Genomic DNA, 19,736 nt, shown 5'->3' on the forward strand with positions numbered 1-19,736 from the left:
TCAGTGACCAGGGTGGCCAGAGTTCAATCCTTGGACTCTGTGCAGTTGCATGTGGTGAGCAGTTCTGTTGTCAAGGCCTACTAGTATTGAACCCCTTTTGTCCTTGATTAAAGAGTGATTTTGACTATTTAATAGTTCTGTTTTTTTTTCCAGTTAACATTAATGGAGGCCCCAATGAGACCCGAAGTCTCAACTGCCTGAGCCCTCCTGCTAATGAGGACCCCAAGACTTGAAGTACCTCACACAACCCATTTGGGTTTGGGTCAGGAGTCTGGTTAGTAGAAGGCCAAGTAAGTGGCTCTCAGAGGTAGGACTCGCATCTCATGTATTTGGGAGTTGTAAGGGTTAAAATTATTGTTGAGACTGAATTTAATAATTATATTTGGTCGCCAAGGATTTTACTTATAAAATCCTAATGAAACACCCAAACTCAGTTGGAAATTTTATGGTGATTTAATTGATATAGTGGAGGAGATTTAAGAAGAAGGAGGAAGGAAGGGGCTATTATCAGGTAGGAAGATTAGGAGATCTAGAAAGTAAGGTTTTGAGTGTGAAGGAGGAAAGAATCCGCCTGACCTCCAAAGACGCTCAGCTCTTTGCCCGAACCTGAATCAGCTCAAGGGCAAAACTCACCACCCAACATCCAAGATGTTGAAATGCCCAGCACACTCTCAGCCAGAGTCGCCTCTCCAGGGAAAGAGGAGGAGAGAGGAAGTGACATGCCTTATATAGACAGTTTTACATCACTTTTCCTGTGTCTCATCTGTACCAATGATGATTTAGCTTGACTTAGGACAGCCCAGAGATCTGTCCTTTTTTCTGCACATGTCTGTTGAAGGTCATTTCCTCAGATAATTAAATCTTGAGTTTAATGCAGACCTTCCAAATCTTGTTAAACTAAGAAGAGAGGAGAAATGTAGAGTTTCCAAGACCTGATTCTGTTATTCCAAGTATCTCCATTGTTATTGATCAGGAAATAGCTAAATCAGATCTCCTAAAGAATGGTCTGATTAGGGTGGAATAGTTTTAAAATTCACAGAGTGACTTTCTCTTTAATTAAGGGATTGTTAAACAGGAGTCTATGGGGTGCACAGAGAGCTGCATTAGTCCAGAGCTACCTGGGTGCTGCTGGACATGGGTAACAGCACATCTGTGATCCCCAAAATTGAGCTCGGGGCAGCCAGCAGCCTCAACCACCTAATGATATGGCCATTTTTAAGGTTTGAGAAGATGAGAAGATGGCAGAGTCTGGCCCCAACACATATGGGACAACATAGAGTCTAGTTCAACCTGGCTACAATCTTGGAGCTCAATTAGACTTTGGGTGTGTGTGTTGGTGCCTGTGTTGAGTGTAACAGTGTCTGTGCTAGAGGTGAGGGCAAGGAGAGTCATTCAGAAGAGTGAAAGGTTGGCTGAAAGCTTTGAATGGGAAGCTGAGTTGGAGTGTGAGAGTCGGAGTGTTCAACTGAAACTCTGGGTAACTGCTTTAAGTTGATTAAAATAGAGAAAGTTTCTTCATGAATTGAAATGCCAGGCTTGAGGTTTAAATGGTTATAATGTTTTGTGAAAAAGCTTAAGAACTTAAGTTCTGGATTTCTTACCCATTTTTTGTGTAGGGTTTTGCTTATATTATGTCTAATGTATTTCTTAGGTGGAGACTTCGCTAATAATTTCAAATGCTTGTGATTTAAACATTAGGAAATAATGTCTGAAAGTTGTGTTACCAATTAATTCCTCCCAAAAGTTGAAGAGGCGAGTCTGGAGCTGGTGATCTGGATATGGGAATATCTAGCAGGAGACAAAAGGAAGTCCAGAAATTCTTAACTTTAAGGTCTATAATTTTTTTTTCCTAAAGTTTTGGTATGGTTAATGTATGAAATATTGTGTATGAAGTGCAGTTAATATTGGCAATAAGATGCATTTCATTCTAGGTATTAACTTGGCTATTTGAGGGCTATAATTTCACATTTTTTTCCAGCTGTTAATTGTTTTCAAATAGCAAGGTTTTTCTGAAATGCATGTGTGTAAGTTCTGAAGTAAAGAAAGTTCATTTTAGGATGGTCAACTACAGACCAACTGGGCACTGAATTGTTGTAAAGGACAAGAAATATTGGGGAAAAGGCAGTGCTTTAAATGGTAAGGAAACCCTGGACATTTTAAGTTTGTGTTTGGAGGAAAAATGTTATGGGTTTTAGTTTTTGAAAAAGTAAAAGGATCATGGACTAAGCTGATTCTGGGAATTTTTAAGGCAAATTTCCAGAGGTCAACCATTATAATAGATAGGTTTTTTGTTTTAAAAGACCAATGAATACTAACAACTAATTTTCCTTTTTAAGAGGAGAGAACTAATGGTTTTTGGAACATTATTTCTGATGATCATTGGCACATGATCGCTAATAGAGAAAGGAATTCCCCACATGGGAAACTCCCAAGACATTTCTAGGAACTCCCTGTATTTACCACCCCAGTTCTGGAGTATGGGTGAAGTGATTAAAATCTATTAAAGTTAAGTTTTACCTCAAGATGTTTCTTAGGAGCCAAAAGCCTGGACAAGATTTTCCTGCAGCCTAGAATCTGAAGGATTCCTGAAGAAGACATTTACGAGAAATCCAAAGGAGCCCCCAAGATACAGAATCCGGATAAGCACTGCTTCTCATCGTTTTCATTGACTTAAAAATATTTCTGTAGCAGACATAAAACTGGCCATTTTATTTCCCCTAAGAATTTTTATTTACCCTGAGCAAAGTCCCTTTAAGTAGAGGACCTAGAAAGGACAGAGCTATTCCCCAGATTGAGTTGAAGTGGGAAAGTTTAAATAGGAGCATTTTACCTGGCTAAGAGGTTTGAAAGTAACATCTGTTAATTTGAGAATTTGCAGCAAAGATTCCAGAGCGCTAGTTTGTCTCAAAGTGGTATCAGAAGTTAGGAAAGAATGACGGAGCCTAGAAATAATTGTTAGTAATAGAAGATAAATTTATTTTAAATCTGGAGCAGGGTTAGAGAGAATTGCCATCTAAGGGTGAATTGTATGGGAAGAAAATTGGGAAAAGAAATGCTATGGAGGAAATGAGTTATTGATAGAAGGGTGAAGGAAAGGGCTAAGTTTCTGTCAAGTTCTACAGGTGACTGCTGATCATTGCCAATTTACGCTTGGCATTTATATTCCAAATTATGGGAGATTTTCTCCCTCATTTTAAGTTACTTCCCACTTTTCTCCTGTTAATAGCAAATTTTCTGCATAATGAAAGGAGCCTCAGGAAGGAAAGGAATAGAATATGGAAATCCTGGAGGCAGATAGAAAGTTTTAGACATCATGAATGAGTAAGCAAATTCAAAGAGGTCCCTTTTTCCTAAAAGGAAGAGTTTAGGTCATAAAGAAAATCTGGCAAAATATCAGTGCCAAAAGGGGGGAAGCCTTGCACATAAATAATAGTCTAAGCAGCATTTTTAATATACAAGATTCAGATAGAACACTGAGTTGCTCCCTAGTACCAGTAAAGTTTATACATTTTGAAGCCTCCAGGCAGGAAACAGGGAGATAAGAAGAAAACCTTTGTGACTAGGAATGCTAATCCATTCACCTATAGATTTATATATATATATATAATAGTTCAATGGTAAATGAGTCCTTATTGTCAATGAATAAATACTCAGGAAAATGAAATGTGTGCCCAAAACTAATTTAAGGCTACAACTCAATCAAATCAGAAGAATTATTTTAACAAATTTTTTTATCTACAGACTTTATATTAGCTGACTCCGTTGCAACATTTTTTTTTCATTTTTTATAGAAGTAAAAAAGCCTAAGCTCTGTAAGCATGGCTGTGGTTGTTAAGTAGTTAAAGGTGAATGAAAACAAGTTTCAAAATCCCGAGCATCTCAACCTCCCCAAAGAGGGGTGTGTGAGGTGTGTATGAGGTTTAAAATTGAGGAAAATTAGAAGCATTTTTAATCTTGAGAATTCTCCACCTTGACAAGAGTAAGGGGCAAAGAGCTGGTTTTGTTTCATTAAAGCATTTGTTCACATTGGCATATTATCAGTTTTTGTGACAACATTGGAGAGATCCTTCTGCTGCATCCTGAGTTCTAATAGGTTGAATCCTTTGAAAATACTTTGAAGTTTCATTCTTCCCCTATTGCCTCCTTTAGCTACCATATGCTACTTAAGATAAAATAAGGCTCTTCAGGCAGGCAATTTTTGGCTTCCTCCCAATGCCATACTTTCTACTGATGTGAGGCTTTGGGGACAGATGGTTACCCAAGAGCCCTGGTCATGTTGGCCAGAATTATTTGTGGGAAGAACAGACTTACTTCTCCTCATTGTCAAGTGTCCAAGGGGAGGGGCAGCAGAACAGGTTATTGGAGCAGAGCTCTATAAAGGGCTGAGTTTTTCACCCCCAACAAAGGAGAAACTTCATCTTTCTCTGAAGCTGTGAAGAGGCAATAAGTCAAGAAAGTCACAGCTCTGTGGGTCTCAGGTACTGGAAGAGCAGGGATGGTGAAAGCTGAGCTTTCAGGTCTGTCTTAACCCCAAGGGGGAGGGTCCAGGCAGGGAAGTGTTCAAGTCAGCTCATATTGGCTTCCAATCATTAAATTTTTAGTCTAAGCATTTATAGACAGGAAACAACAAATCATATGAACCAGAACCTGATTTCTTGTTTTGCTGATTGCCTAGACTTAAAGAGATGGGAAAAATGTCAACAATGTAGGTTAAACTTAAAAGTGTGCCTATCATTCATTATACATGTATATATAGCACAACGTCTGTATATACAATTATGACACGTGCTAGATGTACTTTTTAGCATGTGAGTATGTGCGTATCTATTTACTTGTGCAGAGATGTGACTGTTAAACATTTACTAACACACTCATAGTGTGGATCAAGATTGAAGGAAGGTTCAGAGGGTTTCCTAGCCTAGGGTCAAGACCTGAGGAAGTGGTTTGGGAAATGGGAAATAATGGTCTCCAGCCTCCCTTTGCAGTGACAAGTATTTGCACTGAGAAGATGATGATGTGGCTTTCTACATTGCTGTTCCTATTGTTGCTGACCAAAGAGGGCTGTGCTGGTAAGTCAAATTTCCTAGCAGTACTGAGCCACCTAGCTGCCTCCAAATTATGGCTTTTCTAACCTCCCCATGTTTATTCAGGCTTCATGGGGCTTGATTGTATACAAAACCTGTTAGAAATGAATGTGATTAAGGGGCTCTAGGTGGCTCAGTGGATAGAGAGCCAGGTCTAGAGACTAGAAGTCCTGGGTTCAGATTTATCCTCAGACATTTCTTAGTTATGTGACCTGAGACAAGTCACTTAACCTCAATTGCCTAGCCCTTCTCTTTCTTCTGCCTTTGGAAAAAATATTTAGTATTGATTATGTGACTGAAGGTAAGAGCCTTGTTTTTCTTTATTAAAGAAATGAGTGTGATCTCTGATCTCTTCAAGGACAGATGAAAGCAGAACTCTCTGCTGTGTGGTGGGGACTTGTGGGGCAAAGCAGTAACTGTAAGCATTCTCTTCTCATTTTGGGAATTCAGGTCAACTTCTGCCCCTGCATGCAGCCTGTGCTTATTTCAAAGAATCCATACCTCAAAGCTGCAAGGAAATCAAAGAGAAATGTCCAGAGTCAGATGGTGAGTGAAGACAAGGTCAGGCTGATCCCCGGGTGCCAGGGTCTTCAAAGTTCAAACTGAGACATTTTTTCAGCCTATCTTATACCAACTGTGGCAACCAAATGTTTGTCAAGGAGATTGCAACCCTAATAGAGTTTCAGCAGATTGAATTCAGAGAGGCCAGAATGCAACAAACCTACATCATCCTTGGGTTTTTCCCATTTTATTTCCTTCCGCAACCTCTTTCCCTGCTTTCTGGACTACTCTTATTGTTGAGTCATTTCAGTCATGTCTACCCCTTCCAGACCCCAGTTGGAGTTTTCTTGGCAGAGATATTGGAGTGGTTTGCCATTTCCTTCTCTAGCCCATTTTACAGATTAGGAAACTGAGGTAACTAGGTCAAGTGATTTGCCCAGAATCAGAGGTAGCAAATGTCTGAGACCAAATTTGAACTAAGGGAGGTGAGTCTTCCTAACTTGAAGGCTGCTACTCTAACCACTCTGCCAACTTCATGCCCCTTGGCTATGTTACAGATATGAAATTGGAGAGAGCTGAGGGGGAACATTTCTGTCCTGTAATCCACTCAGTACATCCATTGCAGGATAGAGTCTCTCAGATTAGGGGCCTTTGAACCAAGCTTAGAAGGAGGAAGCTTCAGGGTCAGTGATGGGAGATGGCATAGAAGCTAGAGAGCCTGTATATCTCAAAGATTTCTGCATGTCAGGGCTAGCATTAAAAACCTGAGGTGTTGAAGTTCCCATTTACAATGTTTCAGGTGCTGGTTCAGGTCTGCCCATCACTATAATCTTTTAGTCAATTCTTTGTTGACTTGTATAGGAGTGGGCAAGAGAAAGCAAGTGTGAGATAGTGGAAAGAGATCAAGGCTCAGAGCCCATGGATATAGCTTCAGAGCTTTGTTGTGTGATTATTGGACAGGTGAGTAACTTCTGTAAGTCTCAGGGTTGAAATCTATAAAACAAGAATCAGAAATCATGCATTACCCATCTCACTGAGTAGTGTTTAGGAAATCTATTTGTACTCTCTTAGATATTATACAGAAGAGAATGTTATTATGATACAGAAAATGCTGTCAAATAATAGATTTTTTTTTCAGTGGGAATTCTTGTTTCCATGCCCTGCTTCAGCCTCAGCTTAGAAATACTCTCCCAGATTGAGGGAGAGTTTCTCTAGTAAGGAAAGTCCCAAGGCCAGGTCTGCGTGAGTCCCCAAAGGTGTTTCCTCTGTTATTTTGGTCTTTTCATGCCCTTTGGATTTCTCCTGGGCTGTCAGTGAGTGAGCCTGTGTGACTGTCCTCTGCAGATGGCCTGTACTTCCTCCAGAGTGGGAATGGGAACATCTACCAGACCTTTTGTGACATGAGTACTGGGGGAGGTGGCTGGACCCTGGTGGCCAGTGTGCATGAGAATCACTTGGCAGGGAAGTGCACCCAGGGGGATCGTTGGTCCAGCCAGCAAGGTAACAGAGTCGACTATCCTGAGGGTGAAGGGAACTGGGCCAATTATGTCACCTTTGGATCTGCAGAAGCTGCTACCAGTGATGACTACAAGGTATGCCCAGGATTCCTGCAAGATCCTCTGTCTGAATGCCAAAGGTTTCTTGTTTGAATGAGTGTGGTTTACCTGTGGATGGGTTCTGGGTTATCCTTCTATGTTTGTGGTCCTTAGATAATTTATGTGAGGAGTTTCACCTGCTAGGACTAAGCTATTCACTTATTTTTTTTTTCAACAATTCTTTATTTTTTCCTGATCTCATGTAAAAACCATTTTAGGACATTGATTTTCTGTCGTTTTAGAGTTCTAGGTTCTCTTCCTTCATCCCTATCTCTCTTCCCCTCTTTCTGAGACAATAAACAATTTGATGTTGGTTATATCTTTGCTATCATTCAACACATATTTCTATATTGGTCATGTTGTGGAGGAAGACAGATAAAAATGAAACAAAGGGGGCAATGGTATGAGTTGATCTGCATTCAAACTCTGTCTGTTCTGGGTTAATTATTTATGATGGGGAGGGATTAGATGTGTTTGTTCTGACCCCAGCAAGTAGAAGCAGGAGGAGCAGGAGATAAGTGAAAAGATGTCAGTTTAAGATTGATGTCAAGAAAAAAACCCTTCCTAACAATTCTAATTATTTAAAATAGAATGGACTACCTTGAGAAGTGAGGTGCGGCAGTTCCCTTTCATTGAAATTCTTCAAATCAGATAGCCTCTTTTTTGATATATTTTAATTGGGAATCTTTTTTTATTTTTTTACAGTTCAATAAAATGCCTGTTATATATTTTTTTATCATTCCAAATTTGTGATTCTGTTTTGGACCTTTGTCACACATATGATAAGAGGGAGTTGAAAGCTCAGTGTATAAAATAAGGGACATTAGTTTTAGTCCAAATCTTTTTTTTCCCTTTAAACATTATTTTATTTGGTCATTTTCAAATATTATTCATTGGAAAAAAAGATAATTTTCTTTTCCTCTCCCCCCTCCCACCACCCCTCCCGTATCTGACGCAGCATTCCACTGGGCATCACATGTGTTAGTCCAAGTCTTCATGTGTCCTCCTGGAAGACATTGGGCTCAGACTCCTGTTTTCCTCTAGAATCCAGGTTACTATAGCATTCAGGCCAAGGATCTGGCCATCTGGCATGTGCCCAACAAGTCTCCCTTGCAGCAGTGGAGGAATAGTTCCCTGCTGAGGTATCGTACCAACACTGGCTTCTTCAAGGGTTTTGGAGGGAACCTCTTTGCCCTGTATCAGGTAAACTGGTGTCTTTTGTGCCAGGTGGGTGGGGAGCCTCCCTGGGAAATGTTCTCAACAGGACCCCTACACTCCTGTCCTCAGTGTCATTTTTGTGTGTCCTCTAGAGGTATCCAGTGAAATATGGGATTGGCAAGTGTTGGACTGACAATGGCCCAGCTATACCCGTCACCTATGATTTTGGTGATGCACAAACAACTGCCCGTTATTACTCTCCACTTGGCCAGCGTGAGTGTTTGTTGTATGAGCCCCAAACAATTACATCAGCTCTTATCTTCATCCCTGGGAACTTCACAATGTCATGGTGACATGCCCATAAAAGAAACAGCATGGTTTTCTTCCAATCCTCAGGCAAGCAAGGGGACTTGACTGAGGCCCAGGGCTGGGGGTTTCTTTGAGTATTCTTGTCCCTTCTCCTTCTGACTATGTCTGTGGTGGTAAAGCATGAGTACCTGTTCCAAGAAGGGCTTGCTCTGAACCATTAGAATGTTAAGCCATAGTCTGGGGTCTAAGGTACCTCAGGAAACTCTGGGGCTGCTCCTTCAAAACTAATTTCCAGATTTTTGCTTTTCACAATGATTAGACTAATTCTCTTGTGCCTTTCCAGAGGAATTGGTTGGAGGCTTTGTCCAGTTCCGGGTATTTAATACAGAGAGAGCAGCCAATGCCCTCTGTGCTGGAATACGAGTCACTGGATGTAACACTGAAATTGTGAGTCCTGGGACCCATCAGAGGGTTTGGAGAGTAGCAATTCTGGAAGCTCTGAGCCTGGTGGAGGTATCTGAGAACCCTACAATAACTCTAGTGCTTTTCAGTTCATTGTAGAGAGTTTGAGGCGGAAAGAAAAAGGAAGAAACACCGAGACAGACACAAAGAGAGCTAAAAAAACAGAGACAGAGAGAAACAGGGAGAAAGTCCTGAGCCAATGGGATTAACAACAGCAACAGTAATAATAACTAGTATTTACATAATTCTTCAAGATTTACAAAGTGTTTTTATAAATATTTTCTCATTTGATCTTCACAATAACTCTATGTAGTAGATAGTATTATTATACTCTCTTTAATGCTGTGGAAACAAAGAATGAGAGCATTGCAGTGATTTGTCTAGAATCATATAGTTAGGCAGTAACCAAATCAGAATCTGATCCCAGAACTTCCTGACTCCATATCCAGAACTTCACCTACTGTGATACCTAATATTCTCCCCTGGATTAGTGCCAGCTCCTTTATTTTAAGGAATCTCACTGTACTGGATAAATGTCTTCTCCTTCCAGATTAAGGCACTGAGGGAATAATCTATTTTTGGGTAGAGGTAGCTGCTGAGCATCAGTGAAAGAGGTAAAAGTCCTGTTTGAGAATGAAGCCAATCTTCTTCACTCATGAAGTAAATCTGCTAGATGGTACAGTGGGTAGAGTCAGTATAGTCCTGAGTTAAAATACAGGCTCAGATACTACCTATGTGACCCTTGGTAAGTGACTTATCTTCTGTTTGCCTCAGTTTCCTCATCTGTAAAATGGGGATAGTGTAGCGTCTCCCTTCAAGAGTTGTTATGAGGATCAATTTAGAAAATAATTTTATAGTCCTTAGCCTAGTTCTTTGCATATAGTAAGTCCTAGATACATATTAGTTGTTACTATTATTATTAATAGCTGAAATAATGAAAACCTTGGAGGCATTTGAACAGTCATTTTAAAATCTTTTATTGTTTGACTCAATTGGTTAAAAAATAGCCATTTATCAAACTGCATGGTTCAATAAATATGGAGGACTGACCTCATCTTTTATGGAGATCAGTTGTGTTTGCTCATTATAGTGATCAGCAGGTTAGACAGGCAGTTATGATCAAAAGGCTTAGAGGACATCTAGTGAAACCATCTTATTTTGCACATATTGAGACAGCGTTTGAGAAGTAAAGTGTTAAAAGTGACAGAGGCAAGATTAAGTCTCAGTTCCTCTCACTCCACATCATTACTCTTTCCAATATGCCAACTCATTTATCTCCAATGAGAATATTTGTAAAGCATTTATGACACATGGTATGTGCTATTTTAATGTTTATTTCCTTCCCTCTTTCCCCTTGCTGTTTTGTTATTGCTTTATTTTCTTTTTAAAAGATTCTTTGAATATCTAGCACGATAGAAAGACCCTGTGTGAACTAGCGGCGTTATTAAAAAAAAAGACTAATTCTGTCCTAGGATATATTACTATATAAATAACCCACATTGCCTTTGTTTGACCACATTTGGAACTGTATGTTGCATTCTATGAGCCACATTTGAAGAAGGCTATTGGCCAATTAAAACCTGTTCAGGGCAGGGTAATTAGTATGTTGATGGATCCAGAATCAAAGGAGCATAGATTTAAAGATTTTGAAGTCACTTAATCCAATTTACATGCATCCCTTCAAAATTGCTGGGTTAAAATGGCAAAGCCCTCTGTGATGTGGAAAATCTATGTAAAAAAATTTGGCCCCTCATTTTGCCACAGAAGAAGTTTGGTTTTTTCCTCTCTTTTCTATGGGGTGTTTACAATACCTTTTTGTAAAATTTGGTTTGAGTAGTTGATTATTGGATATATATAGGTCAATGATAACTTAAACTTAAAATACTGTAAGAGAAAGAAATTCGCAATGAAATAAATATTAAAAAATTTAAAAAGAAATACATTTGAGGAGAATGATATTGAATATATTGCATGAATAAACAACAGCCATTTGAAAATAACCTTTGAAATTCCCTAGTGGTACTCACCATTAGCGTATTCTTTTACTACAAATTTAATTTTAAGAAGAAAAAATGTGTAGCTGTTCATTTATGTCATTAAACAGTAAAATACATACTACACAGGTAATATGCAGAACAGTCCATATATTTTATACATTTTTTAGTTTCTAAACTTTTAGAGATATATTTATATTTCTAGTCTGCTGGTTTTCATGTTCTTTTAAAAAACTTTAATTTCTTACTTATTTTAATTTTTAAAAGAAATTGTGTATATTTATGGTTTTAAAACATAAAATGTGTTGATATTACACAATATTATACATATATTTTAAGCATTTCTGATTTTCTAAACTTTTTCTTTGTCATCTGCTGAGCTTCACATGTTGTCTGTCACTTCTGAAAAACTCCCAAAAATTCCCATTTAATTTTTTATGCCAATTCATGTGACATATCAAAACCACAATGAGGAAAGTCATGATGTGGAGAGGTGATACTTGTTCTTATTCTTTATTTTTAAATTAATTTTTATTTTTATTCTCAATTTAAATGTCAAATGAAATATCTAATATAAATCATTCTTCAGATGAGGAAACTGAGGCCCAGATAGGGGAAGTTGGCCTGACCAAGGTCACCCAGAGAATAAGGAAAAGAACTAAGATTCAAACCAAGGTTTTCTGATTCCAGAATAAAGGGGCTTTCTGCTGTCTGAGAAAGCCTTTTCAAGGACTGAGTGGATATGGACTCATACTGGCTGAAAGGATCGCTAAAGTCTAAGTTGTTAGGGAAGACTTCCCATAGGAGATAGCATTTGAACTAGGTCTTAAAGTCATATCATTGATTGGTTGGTTGTTGGTTGTCCCTCATGGTGGAAGAGAATCCAAATGATGTTACTATATTAGGGTCAATATACAGTGTGTCCACTTGTGGCTGATCAGATCAATACCAACTGGGAAGGTTGTACCACAATTTGAGCACAAATATTCAATCATTATATAATCAAGGAATAGAGAAATGGGCACTATAGGTGTGGTGACAGCTAGCATTTTGGGGAATTCCATATATCTTGATGGGGTCAAGGGATTCCATGCATTTCCCTACATTGACTGATCCTCCCAGTAAATATAAAGTTCCCATGGTTCTTTCATTGCCATCTTTCTCCTTTGCAGCACTGCATTGGTGGAGGTGGATACTTTCCAGAAGGGGCTCCCAGGCAATGTGGAGATTTCTCTGCCTTTGACTGGAATGGCTATGGAACTCATACTGGTTATAGCAGCAGTCGGGAGATAATAGAGGCTGCTGTGCTCCTGTTCTATAGATGACCACTTTGACATTCTGGAACCAGACATTTGCAGATTCAGGAATGGATAACTTCCCTTCTCCTCAAGAACCAATGTGAGGTGATTCCTCTGGGCATGGAGTTTGGAGAGAATAATAAATCCCATTAAACCACAACTGTTGGTTCTCTGGTGGCTTTGGCCAAGACACTTAGCTACTTTGGATCTATTCCTTATTTGCAGAATGAGAGAATTGGATTACATATTCCCTGAGGTTCCCTGAAACTCTAGACCTATGGTACTGTCATCCTGTGACTATAGGGGGATAATTAAAGCATCTATTAAGCACTTAGTGAATGCCAGAGTGCTATGAGTGGAGATACAAAGGCTGCAGAGTCATCTCTGCCTTCATGGAACTTAAATTGTAATGGGGGAGGGGGGCTATGGGGGCTATAATGCAGAAAGTGGAGCTGGAAAGCTGTGGTGGTAGGAGGCCATTATTTTGCTGGGAAGTGATATTGAGGTCTGGTGCCAGGGAAGATGAGGTGAAAACTTAGCTATCAGAGTCTTAAAAAACAAAAGAAAGAAAACCAGGGGAACTAGGAGAAAGAGAAGGGAAAGTATTATAGAATTAGGGGACAGCCAGTAAAGAGGTAGATAGTTAGGAGGTGGAGTTTATGTAAGGAACAGCAAGGAATCCAGTATAGCTAAATCAAAGAGTATAAAGATAAGGGTCAAAAATAAATATTAGAGAGGTAGACAGAGGCCATGTCCCCCAAAATCTCTAAATGCCAAATAGAGCATACTATATTTTATCCTGGAGATAATAGGCAGCCACAGCAGTTGACTGAACCGGGGAGTGACTTGGTCAGATTTGTATTTAGGGAAATAACTTTGGCAACTGAATGGAGAATGGATTGGAATGATATGATGAGAGATGAAAACCAACCAGCAGGGTATTATAATGTCCAAGAGTGAGATGATGAAGGCTTGCATGAGGGTGGTAGTCATGTGAATGGCAAGAAGGAGTCATATATAAGAGATGTGAATATAAAAGTGAGAAGATTTGACATGAGGGGTAAGGGTGAGAAGCCTAAGGGCACAATAAATTTTATGTTGAGTTCAATATGCCTATGGGACATCCAGTCAGGGATGTCTAAAAGGTAGTTGGTGATGGGAAACTTGAACCTAGATCTTCTGCCTCTAAATCCTGTTTTCTTTCTAATACATTAAACTGCCTTTTAGTCTGGTCCAAAACTTCATTGAACAGATGAGGAAATGGAAGACTAGAGAAGACCTGATAGAACTGTAATTAGGATCCAGTTTTCTTAACTTTTAGCCAACTACTCTTTACACTGACTACTTTTCTCTCTACATTGTGTTCAGATGACATTAGCAAAGATTGATTTATCATATTAGCAGGGTGTTACCTATCAGTTTTGAGAGTTGTGAAATACAAGTGTATCTTGTTATGTGGGGAAAAAGGAGAATATACAGGAAGTAGTAAGATACCTGGGGAAAGAATGATATCTGGGGAGAGGAGTGATGATATTAATCAATCTGTTTCTCTGGAAAGGCACTAAATGAGGTGGAGAAAGAGGCAGCAAAAAGCAAGTTTCTATATATAAACTTTGAATCAAAATTTTGTTTCAGGCTGATTCTCCAGCCCCCAGTAGATTCAGTTTGGGCTCTGACCAAGCCCATAGTAGTCTGAGAATTTTTTATCCACTAAGCTAAGGTTTAGCTGCTACAAGGTGACATGAGTTAAACTTGATCTCTTCTTGTCCTGTGTAAGAAAGTCCTCTTCTTAAAAGTCCCCCACCTTAGGCTGATGGCTCTAGAACTCTTCATCTCTGGTCACTTATCTTCTTTTTCAGACTGGTGTGTGCTAGAGGGTTAGAGGTGTCACATCTTCTTGAGAGTACATATCTGCAGCACCCTATCTAGAGTTGAACAGAACCATGGTTGATGTTGTTTCTGGCTTCCTGTACTACTTTTCATTGGCCCATTTTGATCTGGTGATATGTTTTCCTCCCTTCTCCTTGCTGAATGAAGGTACTTGAGAATTCTCTCCTATCTACTCTACTCTCTCCAGGCATTGTTCAGCAGCATGTTCACTGTGAGAATATGTGAAGGAATTTAAAGACAAATTAAGATCCACTGAGGAAAAATAGCCATAAAGACATACTTATGAATCTGCCTAGGATTCCATGGTAGGGCTGGAGTCTCAAAATAGCAACTCAAAAAGTATTACCTAGTGTGAATATTGAAATTTCTCAGACTTGTGAATATTTAAAAAATTCCCCATTGGGACCATTCCCCATTTGGACAGTGAAAGTAACTTAGATCAGGAATGTGAGAACTCTACTTCACCATACTTAAGCATGCCTTAGGGGAAGATAAAGTTGTAAACTCCTTTCTGAACAATGAAAAGATACTTAAACCCATACTTATAGTGGGACAAAAGTTCTTAAGCTATGCCTATTTTGGGTTTATTGAATAATTGGGACAAAAGGGTGCTAAGTACCTATAAAAGTCAGACAACTTGTGAACTTACAAGGAACAAAGAAGTGAAAACTTACTCAAAGATTCTAGTCTACTTAGGTGTGAATTACTCAAAAAGATTAGTCTACTCAGGTGTGAACTAAGAATGGTCTGTCCTTTGAAAACCGTCTACTGTGATTGGTACATATAAGGACTTAGGGGAGGTGACATAGGAGAAAATGCCCTTTAAATAGGAGCTCAGATTCATTCAGATGGACATTCAGATTGAGGATTGAGCTGGTGGAGGCAGCTGAGATGATGCTGGCCTGGTATCACTAGAATCCTTGCTTGGACAGATCTTGTGGTGAGTGATTAAGTACTGACTGATCTCTCTCTTAAGACTCAGGTCTAGGCCATGTTGGCTTAAGGCCCTTCATACTTATTCCTTTCTTACTCTTTCTCTCTTTCTTTAATTCCTCATTTGTATGAATTAAATCCTCTATAAAACTCAATTGACTTGGGTATATTCATAATTGGGAATATTTCCCTGGCGACCACGTTATATATGTGATTAAAAACAAGACACTGTAGTGAAAACATATTTTCTGTGGTCGTAATTTACTCATTCACTCTTATATCTACTACAATTTAAGTCTTCCACTATTTTAATCACTACAGTTTATGACCTCAACCATTTTAACTATTACACTAGCTATAACTAAAATATAGACATCTCTTGGAAAGCTTTCTTCATAATCATCCTTGAGTTGTTCATTATTTTGATAACCAAAGAAACTTTTGTAATGCATTACCAACTAATCCAGACACTCTTTTTACCTAGATTTCTGTAAATCTTGAAGTTATTGTCAATATTCATCAATTGCTTGGGTTTGTAGAAATGTTTTAGTTAAAGTTTTTTCACAAAAAATTTTCCATGAGAAAGTTACACCTCTAAAGATGGTGCAATGCTTAACCTCTATATTCTGTAAAACTTTTCTCTTTGTCATAATAAATGGTAGACCTAGCCATAATCTCTTTGAGTTGTGTGTCTCACCCAATTGGGGTCTCTCCAGTCTTTTAGGTTTCTGCTCTTTCTATCTCTATTCTCTCTCTCTCTCTCTCTGGCTTTAATTTTCACTTGCTAGCACTCTGTCCGCACCTGTTACAGTGGATTTAACCCCTGATTATCTGGTCCTCACACATCTGGTCATTCATCCACCCATCATTTGTCATCTGTGGATCTCTTATCATTTATCAGTTCATCTCACTCTCAGACCTAACATATAACTATTAAGTACAGGAAAAGATGCCCCTAAATCCATCTTTATTAGTTTGCTCTAGCAAAAAGAACAGAAAAAAATTGAAAGAATTACCATAGTTGTAAATGCCAAAATTGTAAGGATAATTTTAGTGTTTTGACTTAAAATCTAAATAAGTGGTCACCACAGGAAATTCCCAAATATGAAATACCCAAGTCAGCTGGGGATTTATAGTGATTTTAATGAATAAAGAGAGAACAAATTAAGGGAAGGAAAGAGAGAGAAAGAGAAAGAGAGAGAGAGAGAATTAATTTAAACTGCTCTGGCTCAGGCTGAGCCAAGCAGTAGTTAAATGCCTTGGCCAAATTGGCCTTCCTGAGCCTAAGGGAGAGCGAGTCAGTCTTTATCACTTACCATAAAACCATCTCCAAGCAAGCTCCAGTCCTCTACTGAATCTCCTGAATTCCAATTTTTGAACTAACTTTTTACCCTTCCTTTTAAAGAAAATTTTCTCTTATGTCATCTCCCCTAAATTTTCACATCTACCAATCACAGTAGATGCTTTTTTTCCAGGACTGCCCATTCTCAGTTTTCACTACTCTTTAGTTCACACTTTCTCTGGTTAGATTATATCTTCTAAGTACTTCACACCTCTTTGTTAAGCTTGCCTTTTGTAAGTTACTTGACCTTTTAAGTACTAATTTAACCTTTACTGGTACTTAACACCTTTTTGTATTAGATCTAAAAATAGACCTAGCTTACTATAAGATATGAGTTGGGGACTTTCATTGTTCAATCAGGAGTTAATAACTTTATCTTCCCCTAAGGCACTGTCTGAGTAGGGTGGAGTAATTTTAAAAGTTCCTAATACATTCCTAATTCTTGTTAGACCAAGTATCTCCATTGCTACAATAAGGGAATAGTTTAAATCAAATCTTCTAAAGTAGAGTCTGAGTAGTTTTTAAGATTCACATAGGCAATGAAGAAACAAAATTATCATTCATTGTAGATAATATGACACATGTTGAGAATCCTAGAGAATCAACCAAAAACTAGTAGAAATAATTAACAACTTAAGGAAAGCCTCAGGACACAAAATAAAACCCACACAAAGCATCCACATTTCTATTTATCACCAACAAAATTCAATAGCAAGAGAGAGAAAAGGAAATTCCATCCAAAAATGACTAGAGAATAGAGAATACCAGGAGATATATTTAGCAAAACAAAGGCAGTAATGATATAAAAACAATTAGAAGACACTCTTCACACAAATAAATTTATACCTAAACAATTGAAAAAACATTAATTCCTCAGGGTGAACCAGCATTGAAAATGACAATCCTTCTGAAATTAATTTACCTGTCAGTGCCATACCAATCAAACTACCCAAAAATTATTTCATAGAACTAAAAAAAATAACAATAAAGTTAATCTGGAAGAATAAAAGACCAAGAATATTAATGGAATTAATGAAGGAAGGAAGCCTAGCTGTACCAGATACCATACTATATAGTGGTAATTTATAGTATACTATAAAGTGGTAATTATCAAGATGATATGGTACTAAGAAATAAAATGGTGGGTCAATGGAATAGATTAGGTAATCAATACATGACAGTTAATGTCCATAAAAACTTAGAGTTCAATAAACCCAATAATCCAAGCTTTTGAGGAAAGAACTCAGTATTTGAAAAAAACTGGTGGGAAAACTTAAAAGCAGTATAGCAGAGACTATTCATGGACCAACATCTCACACCATACACTGGGATAAAGTCAAAATGGATACTTGATATAGAAATAAGGGTTATCACCACAAACAAATTAAGGTAAGTTGGAAAAGTTTACCTGTCAAACTTGGAGAAGGGAAGAATTTTTGGCAAAAGAGATAGAGACCATTGTAAAAAATGAAATAGATATTTTTGATCACATTAAAACAAAAAAATTATACAAATAAAACCAATGCAACAAAGATTAGAAGGGAAACAATAAATTTTTGGGGAAATTTTACAGTAAGTATCCCTGCCAAAAGCCTTATTTCTCACATATATAGAGGACTGAGCCCAATTTATAAGAATACAAAGCATTCCCCAAATGAAAAATGGCTAAAGGTAGTTCTCAGCGGAAGAAATCAAAACTCTCCATAGTCATATGAAAAAATGTTCCAAATCAGTATTGACTAGAGAATTGCAAATTAAAATAACTCTGAAATAGCACTTCACACCTACCAGGATTCTCTAACAATACCAAAAAGGCAAATAGTAAATGTCACAGGGGATGTGGGAAAATTGGGACACTAATAACCTATTGGTGGAACTGTAAATAGATACGAACATTCTGAAGGGCAATACTGAATCTGGCTCAAAATATCACAAAACTATGCATACCCTTTGACCAAGCAATACCCTTACTGAGTCTGTATTCCAAAGAGATCAGAGATAAAAGAAAAGGACCTACATGTACCAAAATAATTTTAGCAGCTCTTTTTTTGTAGTGGCAAAGAATTAGAAACTGAGGGGTTGTTCATCACTCAGGGAATGAACAAATAAGTTATTATATATGGTTGTAATGGAATACGATTGGAATACTATAAGGAACAATGAATATGATGAGTTCAGAAAAATCTGGAAAGACTTATATGAACTAATGCAAAGTGAAGTCAGGAGGACAACATATACAGTAACAAAAATATTACACAATGAGCAAGCAGCCTGGCAGGCGACCATTTCTAAGAGGTTCCATTTGGGCCAAGCACTAGGCATCCCAAGGTGGGGTAAGCAGGGTCCCCGGGGAGCAGGATTCCCCCAAACCCTTTCCTAGCCTCCCCTCCCTTTCACACACATGTAGATAGAGGACAGCAGAAAGAGGCAGTTGTTTATCAGAGGTCGGATATGAATCTTTGTTTTGACTGTTGGGTTTGCTATTTATCTTATCCAGGTTGCTTTTCTTTCCTTCAGGATTTAACACAAAGCATTTTCTGCAAGAAGCTTTTGCCACTACCTCCTCCTTAAATCCCCTGTGAGATTACCTTCCTTCAAAACTGGAGGCATCTTGCATATACATAGTTGATTTCCTCTTGCCTCCATTAAAATGTGACCTCTTTGAGGGCAGGCACTGGTTTTAATTTTTTTTCCCCCTTTATAATCTCAGTGTGTAAGAGGAGCCTGACACATGGTTAAATGCTTAATAAATGATCTCTGGCTGATTGACTTGTTTCTCAAGACAAACTATTGTTTACTAAAAAATGGATACCAATCTTAATTTATGTTGGAATCTCTGTATCAGGCAATCTTCATCCTCTTGTTTCTTTCTGTGTCAATTGCTTTTCCCGTATCTTCATTTGGTGAGGGGGAGGAGAGGCAAACACCACCAGGTCTCCCACCTCTACCCTCCCACCCTCCCGCAAGGCTGGCATCTGGCAGGTCTATATATGGGTAGGGGCTGAGCTCTAAGGGGTATCAGCATGACCTGGAGTAGCTGAAGAACACTTAGAGTAGAAGAAGGAAATTTGGGCAGTCCTGCCAGCCCATCACTCCTTTCAGGGGGAAATGGCAGCTGGAAGGGCCAAGTGTTGAAGGGTGGTTGCAAGGAGTAAACCAAGTTTGGTGGC

General features: G+C 38.5%; 1 protein-coding gene and 1 long non-coding RNA gene across 9 annotated transcripts in view; one reads left to right on the top strand and one right to left on the bottom strand.

Moving 5' to 3' along the window:
* LOC130457174 (uncharacterized) overlaps window positions 1-690 on the bottom strand; it is a 42,993-nt gene extending 42,303 nt beyond the window's left edge. Inside the window, exon 1 of one of the 2 annotated variants that reach the window (XR_008916278.1) lies at window positions 634-690. This is a non-coding gene — a long non-coding RNA (uncharacterized LOC130457174). Of the gene's footprint in view, window positions 1-576 lie in introns of both variants that reach the window. The other variant, XR_008916279.1, reaches the window with a different exon arrangement.
* On the top strand, window positions 155-12,561 carry LOC100029587 (intelectin-1-like). Of its 7 annotated transcripts, none has more exons than XM_056816152.1 (8): window positions 155-290; window positions 4,986-5,069; window positions 5,535-5,630; window positions 6,930-7,177; window positions 8,225-8,383; window positions 8,491-8,611; window positions 8,991-9,094; window positions 12,276-12,561. In XM_056816152.1, coding segments are annotated over exons 1-8 (966 nt in total). In that variant the 5' UTR covers window positions 155-289; the 3' UTR covers window positions 12,429-12,561. The 7 variants fall into 7 exon arrangements, with proteins under 7 accessions (XP_056672130.1, XP_007481694.2, XP_001379298.3 ...); XM_007481632.2 differs by having other exon boundaries at window positions 160-307; XM_007481630.2 differs by lacking the exon at window positions 155-290 and adding an exon at window positions 3,742-4,517.
* The last annotated feature ends 7,175 nt before the right edge of the window (window positions 12,562-19,736 follow it).

Source organism: Monodelphis domestica, chromosome 2, assembly GCF_027887165.1.
Source record: "Monodelphis domestica isolate mMonDom1 chromosome 2, mMonDom1.pri, whole genome shotgun sequence".
Lineage (NCBI taxonomy): Eukaryota > Metazoa > Chordata > Mammalia > Didelphimorphia > Didelphidae > Monodelphis > Monodelphis domestica.

What these genes read in the sequence shown, in the direction of transcription:
- LOC100029587 (XM_001379261.5), top strand. Translation starts at nt 4,952, where the DNA reads ATGGGAAATAATGGTCTCCAGCCTCCCTTTGCAGTGACAAGTATTTGC. An exon ending in GACCAAAGAGGGCTGTGCTG is followed by an intron (nt 5,070 to 5,534) that starts GTAAGTCAAATT and finishes TTGGGAATTCAG; the next exon opens with GTCAACTTCTGCCCCTGCAT. An exon ending in TTACTCTCCACTTGGCCAGC is followed by an intron (nt 8,612 to 8,990) that starts GTGAGTGTTTGT and finishes GTGCCTTTCCAG; the next exon opens with AGGAATTGGTTGGAGGCTTT.